Here is a 15405-nt window from a genome sequence, read left to right as displayed (position 1 = left end):
CGCCGCAATCCCCCGCCGTCGCTCCACCTCCGCCCGATTCCCCGCGCGCGAAGCTTCCCCTCCACCTACTCACTCGACCCCGGCCCCCAATCGCCCCTTTCCTTCACCGCCGCCGCTCCCCGACGCGCGCCCCCGTCCACCGCCGCCGCTCTCCGCCGTCCTATTCTCCGCCACCCCGCCTCGCTCGTCCGCGCTGCGGGTGAGCGCCCCCTCCGCGCTGCGCTGCCCGCGCGCGCTCCGCCCTTGCGCGTTCGCGCCCGTGGGCCGCGGCCCCGTGCCGGCCGCCGCGACGTCGCGCGCGCGCGTTCGCGTGCGGGCCGCGCCACGGCGCACCCTGGCCGCGTCCGCGGCGGGTCAAGGCCGTGGCTGGCCTTGACTCGGCCCGTTCCCTCCCCAGGCCCACCTGTCGGCGCCTGTTGGGTGCCGGCCCGGGTGGATCTAGCGTTTGCCGCCCGTTTCGTTTTATCATTTCATGTGGATTCTTGTAAATTGCGTAGAAATTGTTGTAAATCTCCAAAAATTAAGAAATTTATTTTGTTTGAATCCTCTGTAATAGATCTACTTAGATAAATTAATGTTATGCATGTTAGAATCCTGTACCTTGGGTTATAGTTTTTTCTTGCTAAACCAAGTTAATTGTTAACCTTGTTGTGTGATGCTTTAAAAATGTCAAACTAAATGTTGTTGCGTTCCTTGTGAAATGATCTATCTCATGGTCCAGTTTATGTATTTGTTCCTGTGCTGTTTGATAGGTTTTTAATGCATTTTTGGTTTTGCTGCCTGCAAGTTTGTAAAATGAATAACTTTCGATAGAAAATTGATAAAATGATAAAACCACTTCTATTATCTTTTTTATCATGTCTTGTACTCCTGGTAATTTTATTAGGATTTTTGAAAATGTTTTGCATGGCTTTTAAGATTTAACTTGATTCTAGTAGCTAAAACTTGCAAATAACATAAGTAATTCCACTAATATGCTCTTGATGCAATTTCAACTCTCATGAATTTGTTTTGAGATCCCCTATGTACCTAAATTAAACCATGATTTATGCTTGTAGATGTCTTGCTAAGCGAAGTTCGCCTCGGTCCTAGTATTAAAATTAGTAATCGAGCTTGTGGTGCCATGGTGATTTTGCCTTCTCGTTGATGTGACATTTTTCTTCTATTACCATGTCATTGCATATCATCTCATTTTCACATCATTGGCATCATCCTAATGCATACATCTCATTCATACATTATAGTGACCGAGACGCCGGAGGACGCACCCGTTGAGCCCACCGAGTTCGTTGAGACCGAGCCGGGAGCCGAGTGTGTTGTTGAGCAAGAAGAGAACCAAGGCAAGCAGCTAAGCATGATTCCTTGACCTATTTAACTTGCTTAAATTTAGTTATTTCACTTGGGGTATCTATGCTTATGTTAAATATTTATCTATTACATCGTTGGTCCTATGTTCATACAATGCCCTCTCTTGATTTGTATATCCATGCCCTTGGCACACGTAGCCACTTGCAACTCATTTAACTAAATGCTTAGTCGTGCCTAGAGTTGGTAAATATCTTGTAGGGAAAATTGGAATAGGATCACTTGTTTCACCCACTTTGTGTTATCTTAAACATGTTGTCCGGTGTCGGAATGTTGGTTTGGATCGGTCTAGTTGGAAGTGTGGTTTTGGTTCGAGCGGAAGGTAGGGCCTAGAGAAAGGAGTCTCGGAGGTTTAGTCCGCTTGAACCGATTAAGGACCGTCCGTGGATGACCTTGGAAATTGAGCACTTATTGTACTACCACATATCCATTCATGGGGTGGATAAGCCGAATACCCTCTAGTTCTAATCGTTGATGCATGGTCCTAGATGCGTGGCCGTGGGGCTTTGTAGAGAGGCTTAGGGGTGTCCCCGGTGGACCTAGGTAACTCTCCGCGCAAGTTAGGCGTGATGTTCAACGGTTACAACTCGTCGGGAATGGTTGATGCGAGTACCCCCTCGCCCAACGTGATCGGTTGGGCGAGTCGCATGGTCCTTGTGTCGTGTGGGTAAAGTTGTACACCCTTGCAAGGTTAATGAATCAATTCGAATTGTCGCGCTCTCGGTTATGAGCAAACTCTTTATCCTACGAATTCTTCGTAGAAGTGTTGGTCGAATGGTTGGTTGCACGTTACCCCTTGTTGATGCTTAGAATTGGAGTACCTAATCAACTAAAACTTGAGGTGGGTTGGGCAAGTTAATTAAAATGCTAGGAGGCTAGATGGTGGAATTAGGGAGCTCATGCTTATTTAAATTACTTAACCCTAAAGCCTTTTTGTGAGCCTTCATATGCATTTTTCTTGATCTATTTATTCGCGTAAGTCTTGCGAGTACCTTTGTACTCATGTTGCTTTATTATACTAAGTTGCAGGTGAGCCGGAAGTGGTGTTTGGCTATTTCTACCCCGCCGAACCCGGTGCGGGCGACGAATAGGCCAATATGGTCAATGGTGTCGTTGAGCAAGACGCCATTAATATTATCTATCGTTACATTTTCCGCTGCGTATCATTCATGGGATATCATGATAAACACTAGATTTTATGGTTTCTATCTCTTCTATGTTATTGTGAGCCCGAAGCTTGTATCCTTTATTTGAACCTTTAAACTTCAGATTTGGAACCTTTCCTTAAATTAATGTTGTAATGGTTAGTTGCTTAACTTGTATTAAAATTTGCTCTTTGTGGATCTTTGGTGATGTAAGAGCTTGTAACGGTATGTGCATGTGTATGATCTTGGGCATACGTTGGAGCACATACCGGGACTACCGGGTTTAATGTTATTTTCGGCGAAAGGTTAAGTTGGTCTTTAGTAGTTTAGATGTGGGTTAACCCGTAACGCGCCATTTGTGCGAGTGCGTGTTAGCTCTCATCTTCACGATAACGACCGACGGTTTCGCTTAAAATGATATTAAATTGAACGGTTCTCACGTTAAAAGTTGTAGGAACTGTGTTGCTGCTGCCTGCTACGTACGCCTTGCCGTTGGGTTTTCACCTGGCAGTTATTCCAGAAACGACTGGGCGAGTAGAGTACCGGACCTGTCAGAGACCACGATGCTTCGAGCTCAGCGAGATCGCCTCCGAGATCAGCTGGTGTCAACGTCAGGCGCTAACCGCCTCCGGAAACGACGACGTCGAAGGCGGTCGAGCTCGCCGACCGGTAGGTCCGGCCCGTCCCCGGCGCGAGAGATGCCAGCGTCTTCTCTGCTCGTGACCGGCGTGATCTGTACGTCCGTTCACGGCGGTTCTCGTGACCGGAGAAAAGGCCGGCAGGGCGTGGCGCGCAGTAGCAGGGGTACGGGGATCGGTAGGCAGCGTCCGGAACTGATCGAATCGAAAGTGGCAGCGCGGCGGGCGAGCGATGCGTGTGGGTTTCTGCGCGTCCGTTTGGAAGGGGTTTTCGCGATGATGGATGGGGGTGGGTTCTGGTGCTCGTGGGGTGGTTGGGGTTGGAGTTGGAGGCGCCAGTTGCGTTGTGCGATTGATCGCCCCGCCCCTTCCAAAAAGAGCATGGCAGCCGGGATGTGGGGGGTGGTGGTGGGCTCCGGGCATTATCCTGAGACCTGAGCTCGTCGCCGCTGAAAAGGCTGGGGGGGTGGGCATTGCAATTTGCAAAACCGTGGTGGCACTGGCAAGATGCGTTGCCCCCATTTATTTTTGATTATTTTCTCCCGAAATGTGTGTCATGTGGCGCTGGAGCACGGGAGCAGGCCGAGCTGAGACCTGAGAGGAGCGCGCAGTTACTTGCACGCACGGTGCCTTTTTTGTATCCTTTTTGAAATTACTTTTTTTTATCCTTAAGCTCGCATCTTTATTACTCTTCTAGTCTATTGGTTGAGTGGTATTTACTATGCACAAAACTCTAAGAGGAGATGAGTTACTGACGACACATTGATCCGGATCCCAACTCAAACCAACACGAGCCAGATCATGAGTACGCTAACACACGGCACAACCTCGGTGCAAAACAATACGATGGAATGCCTTGGCCCCAGGACCCGTGACGTGGTGTTCGGACGCGTGCAGCCAAGCCAAACACGTGGAACTCTGGCCACCATTGTACGCAATTTCCTTTCTCAGATCCGTAGCGTGACGACGTACGATGTATCAGCAGCCGGACAAATAGTAGCAGTAGAATACGCCGAGATACCACGGAGAGGTAGGTGCGCGGCGCGCATGGGTACAAGAGACGGCAGCGCCACACCAAGCAAGCAGCCGGATCGATCGATCTCGCAGACGCCGACGCGCGGGCGTACACGCACACGAATACCCCCACCTCCCGGGGGAAGGCAAAAAAAGAACAGGCGGTTTCCCGTGTAACCACCGCGCGCGCGCTAGCCCGCGGCCGAAGCGAAACCGGAGCCGTCGGTGTCGCCGCCCGGCCGTGGCGTCTGGTATATTACAGGGGCGGCCGAGGCCCAAAAGCCACTGGGCGCGCGCGCACGCGAGCGAGGGAGCGAGGCGAGGTAGCTGCTGCGCGGCTGCACCCGTCGATCGCCGCGGCGCCGGCGGGCCTGGGGACGGACGCGACGCTAGCTGGGCCACATGCTGCGCCGCGTCCTCGACGGCTTCGACTGCCTGCACCCGCGCCGGCGCCGGCGGCACGGTGGGGGCGCGGGCGCCGGGGCGGTGCCGGCTGCCAAGGCGCGCGTCGCCGTGCGGCGGTTCGGCGGCTCCAGCAAGGCCGCGCCGTGCAGCGGTGTCAGCAGCAACGGCGGCGCCGCGGCGGCGGGCGGGGGAGGGCGGGAGGTGACGATCCGCGTGGCGACGTTCAACGCGGCCATGTTCTCCATGGCGCCCGCGGTGGCCGCCGAGCCGGCAGCCGGGGCGGGGGTTGGGGCGGAGCGAGGCGCTGGGCTCTCACTCCCGGGCAGCCCGGGCGGCGCGCGGCGGCCCAAAGGCATCCTGAAGGCGCAGGCGGCGAGCTTGGCGCGGTCGCCGAGCAAGGCGCGCGTGTCCATCAACCTCCAGGACAACGAGATCTCCCTGGAGCGTAGCCGGCTCTGGCGCGGCAAGAGGCAGCCGCCGCAGCAGCAGCAGAGGCGTGAGGCGGCGGAGGCGGTGGCGCCGAGGCGGCGGAGCGTGGAGGAGGTGCTGCGCGAGGCGGGCGCCGACATCATCGGTCTGCAGAACGTGCGCGCGGAGGAGGAGCGCGGGATGCGGCCGCTGTCGGAGCTCGCCGAGGGCCTGGGCATGCGCTACGTCTTCGCCGAGAGCTGGGCGCCCGAGTACGGCAACGCCGTGCTCTCCCGCTGGCCCATCAAGCGCTGGAAGGCGCACCGCGTCGCCGACCAATCCGACTTCCGGTCAGTCCACCCTCCCGCCACCCCTCCATCACTGCACTGTCCTAAGCTTACCAACCAGCTCCTGCATGCGCTTCAATGGAGTTCACCACGCTCATGAATTCCATTTACGACGCACAACAAACTAGTAATCTCCACTAATTTCACATTAAACATACGACACACGCATTACCGCATTCTAAATAAAGTTGGCTGAATCTCTCGATCATTTCGCTACTCGTTGTCGTTGGGGTCAGTTTTGAAGGCGTTTGATGCGCAGAAAATAGGAGTAGCGCACAGCAGCAGCATGGGATTCAGAGCTGGATTAGTGTCCCGTCCTGTCGCAGCCTGAATGCATGTTCTATCCTGGTCTCCATCGACGCCCTCGCTGTAACAATAACACCCCGTATCACTTTGCCCGACCACCCCCCGTGACACATCACATGTCAGAGCCAGCCCGCATGAGCACCCAGCCAGCCCCACCCTGCCAGTGGCTCGAACTCGTCGGCACTGCCTGCCGCCACACACACAGAGGAATGGCAGCCGTGATCAACCGTAGCTGCTGCTGCTGGCTACTCTTCTTTACCTTCCTGATGAAATGCTAGCAGCTGCTCCTGTTCCAGTCGAACAGTAACTGGCCCAAGCGCCGCCATGTTGCGTTGTCTGGTAACTAAACTGTTAACCCGCAAAGCTTGTCCAATTTTTTAGCAGTACTCATCACCTAGCTTTACCTGCCTGCCGATTAGTCAGGTGCATAAAGGTGACGGCTTGGGGGTTAGGAGCGAGCGTTCCAGGCGCTACGGACAAGCGGCAAGATGCTTACGGAGTAAGTATGGCGGATAACATGCTGAATTCAGCTGCTACCTGACTATTAAAAAGGATTAGGTGAGCTGCCCCCGTTGTCACAACCTGAAAACCACAGGGATCAGCGAAGCTTTTGCGGCCCGGGCCCCCATAATCCAAAGGCAAATGCGCGTCTCGGATCGTCCCCACAGCTTTTATCAACCCTAGCTTTAGCCCTACAGCCTACTGGACTAGGAACAGTAGCCATGGCAATGCTGGTTAGTATCATCGGAAAGGATTAGACAGGCGCCACCGGTGCAGACGGTTAGAACGTTAGGTGCTCGCTACTCGCTAGCTGCAGGTGCCGGTGGTGGTGCTGAAGGGAAGGGGATGGCGAGAGGTAGAAGAAGGCATCTTCGTGACAGCGTTGCGATCATTGGAAAAAAAGGGGAAGTTTTTGCCGTCGTGTGAGCCATCTCGCTGCGGCCGAGTGGTCGCCGTCAGGGAACTGGTAGCTGGGCAGCGCCTTTCTGGGCGAGACAACTCCCTGGGCAAGGGCCTCCGGAACCCCCCGTTGCCCACGCGAGGAGCCGGAAGGAGTTATTGCGGGACGCTTCTTTGCAAGTTATAAATGGCCGGAACAGTGTCTGGGATATATTTTTTTCTGATCTGTTATATAACTGGCTAGCTCTGCAATTTTGATCAATTTTGATTCTCCAACGATTTATGGATACGCATATAAGTACTGATTGACGAGATTATATATAATTTGCTCTTTCGATAATACTCACTCAATTCCAAATTATTAGTGGTTTTGGTATTTCTAGATACGAAGCCGTTACTATGAACGTAGATATAGCAAAATTTATGAGTGTGGAAATGCCAAAAATGACTAATAATTTGAAACGGAGGAAGTACCTTAGAGTTTAGAGCTGTAGCTAGAATTTTGAAACTGTAGTAAATCCTTGATTTTCCCCTAAAAGACCACATCAAGATTCTTCAACAGTACAGGCTACCTTCCTGTCGTGTGAAGAACCTTTCAAGGACCATAGGCATAAATGAGGCATAAACCACTCGTGCTACACAATTTATGGTCACAGAAAACTGTCACCCGTCACCTCGATCTGTGCGGATGAGCATCGAACCAGCAAGCGAACGATGCTGAAAGCAACATGGCGATCGTTCCTTCGCTGTCCGAGCATAACTGACTTGCCCCCGGAGCGTGATGGCGATCATTCCCTGTTGTTGGTTCGAGTGATTGACAGATAGTTTCCGAAAGGAACTGAGCAAGCGCGATGTGCGTGGTTGCTTGCAGGAACGTGCTGCGCGCCACGATCGAGGTGCCGGAGGCCGGGGAGATCAACTTCCACTGCACGCACCTCGACCACCTCGACGAGGGGTGGAGGATGAAGCAGGTGGACGCGATCATCCGCTCCGGCGACGCGCCGCACATCCTCGCCGGCGGCCTCAACGCGCTCGACGGCACCGACTACTCCGCCGAGCGCTGGGCCGACATCGTCAAGGTAGCAGTCACGTCGTGAGCTCGGTGATCATTCATGGGAGATTCTTGTGACCGAGATGGATGGTGTGCTCATCACTGTCGGCTTTGCAGTATTACGAGGAGATCGGCAAGCCGACGCCCAAGGTGGAGGTGATGAAGTACCTCAAGGGGAAGCAGTACGTCGACGCCAAGGACTTCGCCGGAGAATGCGAAGCTGTTGTGGTTGTGGCCAAAGGGCAAGGTAGATTAAGAGAATCTCAGTTCAGTTACTTAGTGAGATGTACCTGAACTTCCCTTCAGTTCAGTCTGTTTCATTTTCAGACGTGCAGGGGACATGCAAGTACGGCACCAGGGTGGACTACATCCTGGCATCCCCAAACTCGCCCTACAAGTTCGTACCTGGATCCTACACGGTCATCTCTTCCAAAGGAACATCCGATCATCACATCGTCAGGGTCGATGTAACCATACCTCAGATCAAAGAAACCGACACCGAAACCTTGAACCGCAAACAGAGAGTAGTCAGGGTGAACAAGAAGAGCTCAAGAAAAGGGATATGGGGTGCTAAATGATTTCTTTTTTTTTGTTGGGTCTTAGTTCTTTGCATTCTTTTTCTTTTGCCGGGTGATGTGGGTTGCTTGGAATTGTGTATACAGCTATGGTTGTTGGAGTAAGTCTGAAGAAGCCAGGTTGCAATGGCTGCTGTGGTGTGTGACCAAGAAGTGGAAGCATGCAACGTATTTTGGCCAGGTTTCCCTTCTGTTGGTTACCGTCTTGCGTATGTTTGTAGATTCAGAGTGACTTCAGCTGGAAGTTCTCTAATGTTGAAGGCATTGCAGCATACCTGGTTGCCGTAAAAGTGAACTGCTTGAATTGGCAGGAGTAATTTATACTCCACGGCTTCAGCTTCATAGACAAAAAATGATTCATCTTATTTTTAAAAAATAAACTATATTCTCTAAATATGTCTGAAAATAATGCATCGACCAAGAGAAGCTGGATCCTGGAGCAGATTTGGCGTCATCGTCGGGGCAAAAACAGTAGTTATGGCTCATAATCGTTTCAAGGGGAATATGTCCAGGCCGAACCGAACAGGGCCTCGTTTTGTTTCCCAGGATGTCACCGTGCTCAAAAGGCAGTTTGTTTTCAGACTACTGGCAATAGCCCATTCAGCATTTTTTTTTGTTCCCAATTCTCTCCAGCTCAGATATCTTGAGCGAGAAAACACTGGAAGGTCTAACCAGCAAGCTCTACCCCAGTAGCCTGTCTGATCCTGACAACAACTGAATACGATACGCTGTAGGAGCTGATGGACACACCCTGCAGCCAACAGTGGTATAACCCACCAGGTCAGGATCGTGTACATGTTGATACCGCAACCAGCCAACCACCCTGATCTTCAAACGACAGGCCATGGAACATGCATGGCCGGGGCACTGGCCACATGGCTACATGCCGAATGCCATGCAGGTGAATGGGTGATGCTGGTGCATTAGATGCAAATATAAGTCTCAGATGTGGACATGATTTCAAACACCTAACTCAAATTACGAGATCATCATAGTGTAAGTGTAACCATAGTTCAATACTAAAAAGACAAAATAATAGAGAGAAAAACAGGTAGACATACACATCCACACTAACATTATGATGGATCATGTAGCATACATGGTACAATGATCAAGTTCGTTTGTACTTTGAAAAGATTATCTAGTCCATCAAAATTCACCAGCTGCTTGAGTGCATCAAATAAACATCCATGTGAAGGTTTAAAGAAATCAAGAAAGCTGCATTTCCTTACATAGAAATGAGCTCCTCCAGTTTGCATTATTTAAGTAAAGAAATCAGGAAACTAGTACAGGGGCGACATGGTGGCATATCATGCAGAAGCCGCCACCAGCTCCCTTTCAGCTCGCTCATGGATCCTCCTTTCCAGCTCCGGCCTGAAGTGCCTGATAAGCCCCTGCACAGGCCATGCTGCAGCATCCCCAAGGGCACAGATAGTATGCCCTTCGATTTGCTTTGTGACCTCCTGAAGCATATCGATTTCCTCCAGCTTCGCGTTACCAACCTTGAGCCTCTCCATGATCATCCACAGCCAGGGTGTGCCCTCCCGGCATGGCGTGCACTGCCCACAACTCTCATGCTTGTAGAAGTATGACAGCCTAGCAATTGCATCAACAACATCCGTAGATTTGTCCATCACGATGACCGCTGCAGTACCCAATCCAGACTGCACAGCCTTCAGTGCATCATAGTCCATCAACACATCATCACATATGTGTTTTGGTAAAAGGGGAACAGATGAACCACCAGGAATAACTGCAAGCAGGTTGTCCCATCCTCCCCTCACACCCCCACAGTGCCTCTCGAGCAACTCCTTCAGAGGTATGCTCATTTCCTCCTCCACGGTGCAAGGTTTGTTCACATGCCCTGAGATACAGAAGAGTTTGGTTCCAGAGTTGTTCTTGCGCCCAAAGCTTGCAAACCATTCTGGACCACGCCTAAGAATTGTTGGGGATACAGCCACAGTTTCAACATTTGTCACAGTAGTGGGGCAGCCATAAAGCCCAGCATTGGCTGGGAAAGGCGGCTTCAACCTAGGTTTGCCCTGCTTCCCTTCAAGGCTCTCCAGTAGGGCAGTCTCTTCACCACAGATGTACGCACCAGCACCAAAATGAATATGCACATCAAAATCATAACCAGATCCGCAAGCATTCTTACCAAGAAGTCCAGCTGCATATGCTTCCTGCCGGGCTTTCTCAAGGTTGAGACGCTCATTCACGTATTCACCTCTAATGTAGATGTAAGCAGCTGATGCCCTCATTCCAACTCCAGCAATAAGGCATCCTTCCAGAAGCTTGTGGGGGTCATGACGCATGATTTCTCTATCTTTGCAAGTTCCAGGTTCACTCTCATCAGCATTAACAACAAGATAAGAAGGACGTCCATCTGAAACCTTGGGCATAAAGGACCACTTGAGACCGGAGGGGAAACCTGCACCTCCACGTCCCCGGAGACCTGATTTCTTCATTTCATTAACTATCCAGTCTGCCCCCTTAAGCACCAAATCCTTGGTCCTATGCCAGTCACCCCTCTTCATTGCACCTTTCAGAAAAGGGTCATGCAGACCATAGAGGTTCGTAAAAATGCGGTCCTCATCTTTGAGGCCACCGAAGTGAGTCTTCTCTGGAGGGGGAGGTGGTGGTGGAGGCTGTGGTGTGCTTGATGTTGTAGCAGCCTGGGTACTAAATGATCTGCTAGCAGGGCAGAGGCCAGCACCATTGAAAGAACGAGCAGGCTGTGCCCTTGATAGTGAATGAAAGTACTCAACTGCTGCCTGAAAAGAAAATAAAAAGTGAGGGCCTGAGGGGCATGCCAATGAATCATAATAGGCTGAGTAAGGGTATGCAATTAATAAAAAATTAAAAACATAAAGTGCTTCTACGCTCTCCATAAATAAATATATTCATAGTTAGTTTACTGCAGTCGGAAGCAAAAAGTGGGAGGTTTAATTTCCCAAGTGACTAACTGGTGTTGATATTTGATAAAATGGGACTCAAATACCATGATCAAAGTGTGACAATGAAATGATAATTTTGATACTGGTGCCTCCAGTATATGAAGTAGTATGGAGTAAATTGCAAGAGGAAAAAAATCACAAAGTGGTTAAAAAGGGGCACCACAGCAAAAATTTACCATTTTCTACATGGGCTGGCTGTAGCAGGAAAGTTACCAAATGAAGCACAAATAAGCATTGTTCATGAATCGGGAGAACATGGACAGGAAACAGTATAATTCATTGTAAGATTTCAAGATATCAGGTCAGTTACTAATCCATACAAGAAATGAAGGTGTATCCATGCCACATGATATCTGATTAAGTTTATACACTTAAAGGTTACATAATAGTCTACCAGGTGGCAACAAAGGCCTGACAACTAATTCAATAAAAATCTACAGATATAAAACATAACTCCTCATTCATTACAAATAAGCATTTTAAATGATTCTACTAGTCTATCCCAACATATTTATCCGCATAAGAGGCAACCTTCACTATCTGCTACATTCTAGATGAGTTTCTGAGGCATAACCCAGAGTTATGAATGAAATATTAACAATAAAAAAGATGGATTAAGACGTGAAAGTTCTTTTGCTTCCAGAACCAGTGGCCTGTCTAAGGATGCAAAACTATCATATTCAAGTTCAACTTAACATAACATTCCCACTTATTCCTAAAGGTTTACCAAATCGAAGAAGAAAAGTAGCAACTAACAAAGGAATTCGCACACAGGACATAAGGTGTCGTCAGATGAGCAGAGCTTGTTTGTCGTTTGGATTTTGGATCAGCAATGGCATAGGCAAAGTAGAATAGTATGCTCAGGTTCAGACTCTTGAGTTCACAATTGAACCTCGGATGGTCCAGTGGAAGCGACTTATAACAAGTGCAACTAATCATGAACTAACAATGAAATATACCCTCACCGACTTGAAATCTGGAATCAGCAGTGTCCCGCAGAAAGAAAGGAGGGAAACTTACCGTCTCCACTATTCCATTCAAGCGCCCCCGCACACCCCAACCCAACCAAAATATGCCGCCTTCACTCTCCACTCCGAGCCCTATCTCAATCTTTCGCCCATTTCCAATCACTAGCAATCTAGCACGCCGCGACACGGTAAGAGATTCATTTCGTCTCCATGTGCAAATACAGCAGCTGTTGGAACCCTTCCCCACCGTCCACGGCTCAAACCCACAACCCTCCGAGGCTACGCCTAAAACGCCCTCGCCCGGTCCAACTCTCACGCCGGATTTCACATCTCCAGGCAGTGGGATCCAGGCCGACGAAATGGGAAGGATACAGAGGGGGAGGGAGGGGATCGAACCTTGCGGTCGGGGGAGATCTCGGCCGATCTGAGGAGCGCCCGTCGCAGCGCCATCTCCGCCTCCGCCTCGCCTGCTCCGCTCGAGTCGAAGGTGCCTGCTGGTCTGGTCGGATTGGGGGAGATCGGGGAGGGGAAGAGAGAGGGGTGTGGGAGAGAGAGAGAGACGGAGAGGAGAGCGGCTGCGTGGGCGAGCTCCTGGCCAGAAGGGGATGCGCGGAGTGAGGCCTGCACACGCACGCGGGCACGAACCGGCGCCGCGTGGTTGGGCCTGGGCCGACCGATGGATTGGTTTCGGTCTGGTAGTCTCAGTGTCTGGGCCAATAGGAGGCTACGGTTTCGTAATGTGGGCTTTGGACTGGAAAGGAAAAAAAGATCAATAACTCTTATTTTTAATAAGTTTCAAAAGGAAATATAAGGATTCTCAGATTAAAAACTTTGCGCTGATCCCATGTGGTGTTTTAGAAACTTTTGGTCTGTAATGATTCCTAATTTTGATGTATTCATTTTTGTATCTCTTGGTATGAGAAAATAGCAATTTTCCTTTTGAATTTTATGGAAAATGCACACCCACATACATCGCATGCACTGCCGCAGGAACACAAAACAAGGGAATAATCGAGGTCGCGTGTGCTACTGCGATGGGACATGATGGGACGCATCACAGAAGGCCCGTCCCACTATTACTCCAACGACCTCGCGCCGTCGTCGCTGCTCGTCACACCACTAGAATTAGGGTTCAGGGTTGGCGGAGTTGGGAGTCTAGGATTGCCGGACCTAGAGAGGATCGGAGGCTGCCGGACCGACGGTGGGGTCCGTCGAGACGGCGGCGAGGTGGGGCGGCAGGAGCGTGAAGCTCAGCAAGATTAACGATAGCTGTAGTGGAGGGTGGCGGTGGCGGTGAAGGTAGGCGGGGGAGCTGGGCTGGCCTGTCTGCGCCCTCCCCCACACCTCCGCGCCCCGGGTAACGCTAGGGTTGCCCCCAACTCGTGAAAAGGATGTTTCATAGGTTATTGCCATTGATATGGATAAAAACCGTAGAAAACTGAATCGATGCAAACAAAATGAAGATGTTTCAATCTTGACCTCTGGGATTTGGGAGAAATAGATGAACATATGCAGGTAGGTGTGTGGCAAAAACATCACATTTATCATATGTCCACACAAAGCACGTACAAATAAATACAAATTAAGCGACACAGCATGACTATACAATGATGCAATTATGCAAAACAGATGCTCGCAAAACCAATCCACCTCGATGGCTCCAAGGTCGACCCTACTGCGACGCCAGCGCGCTCGTCTCTGGCTTCGACGGCGGGTACCCGATCCCGTGGCGCGTGGAGGGGAACACGATGAAGACGACGCCGGCGACGGCGCCGACCACGACGGGCAGCGCCATGACCACCTTCTTCTGCTGCTCCTTGAGCGACGGGTAGAAGCACGCCACCGTGTTGGCGTCCGCCAGCAGCGCCACCGCCGCGAACACGGCCACGGCGAAGGCCGCGTGCACGAAGTCGGAGAACCGCAGCCGGTACCTGGAGAAATCCCTCCCCCCGCCGGCGGCGGCGCCGCTGTCGGCGAAGGGAAGGAGGCCCCGGGGCGTGACGAGGCCGTACTTGACCTTGCCGTCGGCGCCCACGTAGCTGTCGGTGAAGGTGGAGAAGGCGCAGAAGAAGCCGCAGAGCCCGAGGAGGATCCCCGTGGCGATCTTGTACCCGACGCGGCAGGCGCCGGTGTTGGTCACGATCGGGTTGAGCACCTCGTACACGATCACCGTCGCCGTGGGGAGCAGCTTGAGCACGTCGCCGATGCTCTTGAACGTCGCGTCCGCCATGACCCCCGCGGTCGTGCTCTTGGCGGCCGGGTCTGCGGTTGCTCCTGATGCTTTCTTCGGCTCCCCCTCTTTGATGCCTTCTTCCATTTCGCTGCTCCTATCCTTCCTTATTTACTAGTACACTACAGTAGGCTGCTTGTGTCTGCTTGTTGCATGGCCGCGTAAGTATTTATAGGCAACTTGGGTGTAGAGGAAAACTAAACCCATATGAAATTAGGAGGTCGTTGCTTGGGGGACACAGTAGTATCTTCATTTGGCTGTTATGTGATAACGATGAAACGCCATATGATGCAGCATGCGCCTGCTGTGAAAGTACATTTTCAAGAAAAATATTTGATGATCCACACGATAAGCAAGAAATTTCTTATGATCTTGATGTGGATGCATGCACATATAGTTTCCTACACTCATACGCTGGTTGGGTGATTAGCTTGATCTCGACTGAACTTGATTATATAAACTGGCTTTTGGTATATGAACTGTTCAACTTGAACTCAGTTATTACTCCGGATTGGCCGAGAGTTTCTTGCGAGGATGGACCAGAGAAATGGTCGTGCTAATTTATCGCCGGCTGGTTAGTGGTCTCTGCAATTTTGATTGTTTAGCTGCTACGTTGTGTCTGCATGCATATCTACTCCAGTGCCAGTTGGCCCGGTGGTACTAGCTAGTATCCTAATGACGGTGGTTTGGAAGTTAATCCGGCAATCATTGGGTTGTTAGATGCCTGTAATGGCCAACTGGGGTTTCTGAAACATCCTCGCTTCTGATCTCTTTCTCAAAAGGATGCGTTTTTTATTTTCTTTCCTGAATCCAGCAGCTACATATATACCAGCTTAAAACAGACTCCATTGACAGGCACGCGTCTCTGCTGATGACAAGGATCTCGCTTCGTACGGTCAAAGACGCATCTTGTTAAATCCAGCGGGTAATCTATATATATATATATATATCACTACCGGAAACGCGGTCTTTGCTGAGTGTCCGAGGCTTTGCCGAGTGCCAAATATCGGGCACTCGGCAAAGAGACCCGAACTTTGCCGAGTGCCACGTAGCAGGCACTCGGCAAAGAGTCAGCCTTTGCCGAGCGTCGGGCTGAGGG

General features: G+C 51.0%; 3 protein-coding genes across 3 annotated transcripts; 1 reads left to right on the top strand and 2 right to left on the bottom strand.

Moving 5' to 3' along the window:
* Positions 1–4316: 4316 nt before the first annotated feature.
* LOC112879760 lies at positions 4317–8548 on the top strand. The gene is made up of 4 exons (XM_025944143.1): positions 4317–5325; positions 7400–7607; positions 7697–7826; positions 7907–8548. Exons 1-4 carry the CDS (start codon positions 4565–4567, stop codon positions 8155–8157), a joined length of 1350 nt encoding a protein of 449 aa, XP_025799928.1. The 5' UTR covers positions 4317–4564; the 3' UTR covers positions 8158–8548.
* Positions 8549–9206: 658 nt separating this feature from the next.
* Positions 9207–12663, bottom strand: LOC112880572 (NADH dehydrogenase [ubiquinone] flavoprotein 1, mitochondrial). The gene is made up of 2 exons (XM_025945272.1): positions 12473–12663; positions 9207–10925 (listed from the first exon to the last, which is right to left on the bottom strand). Exons 1-2 carry the CDS (start codon positions 12524–12526, stop codon positions 9465–9467), a joined length of 1515 nt encoding a protein of 504 aa, XP_025801057.1. The 5' UTR covers positions 12527–12663; the 3' UTR covers positions 9207–9464.
* A 900-nt stretch (positions 12664–13563) lies between these two features.
* On the bottom strand, positions 13564–14471 carry LOC112882731 (protein DMP2-like). The gene has a single exon (XM_025947859.1). It carries the CDS (start codon positions 14391–14393, stop codon positions 13749–13751), a length of 645 nt encoding a protein of 214 aa, XP_025803644.1. The 5' UTR covers positions 14394–14471; the 3' UTR covers positions 13564–13748.
* Between the last annotated feature and the right edge of the window lie 934 nt (positions 14472–15405).

The sequence above is a fragment of the Panicum hallii genome, chromosome 2 (assembly GCF_002211085.1).
Source record: "Panicum hallii strain FIL2 chromosome 2, PHallii_v3.1, whole genome shotgun sequence".
Taxonomy (NCBI): domain Eukaryota; kingdom Viridiplantae; phylum Streptophyta; class Magnoliopsida; order Poales; family Poaceae; genus Panicum; species Panicum hallii.
Note: the sequence above shows the minus strand (reverse complement) of the source record. Positions and strands in the feature narration are given on the sequence as shown.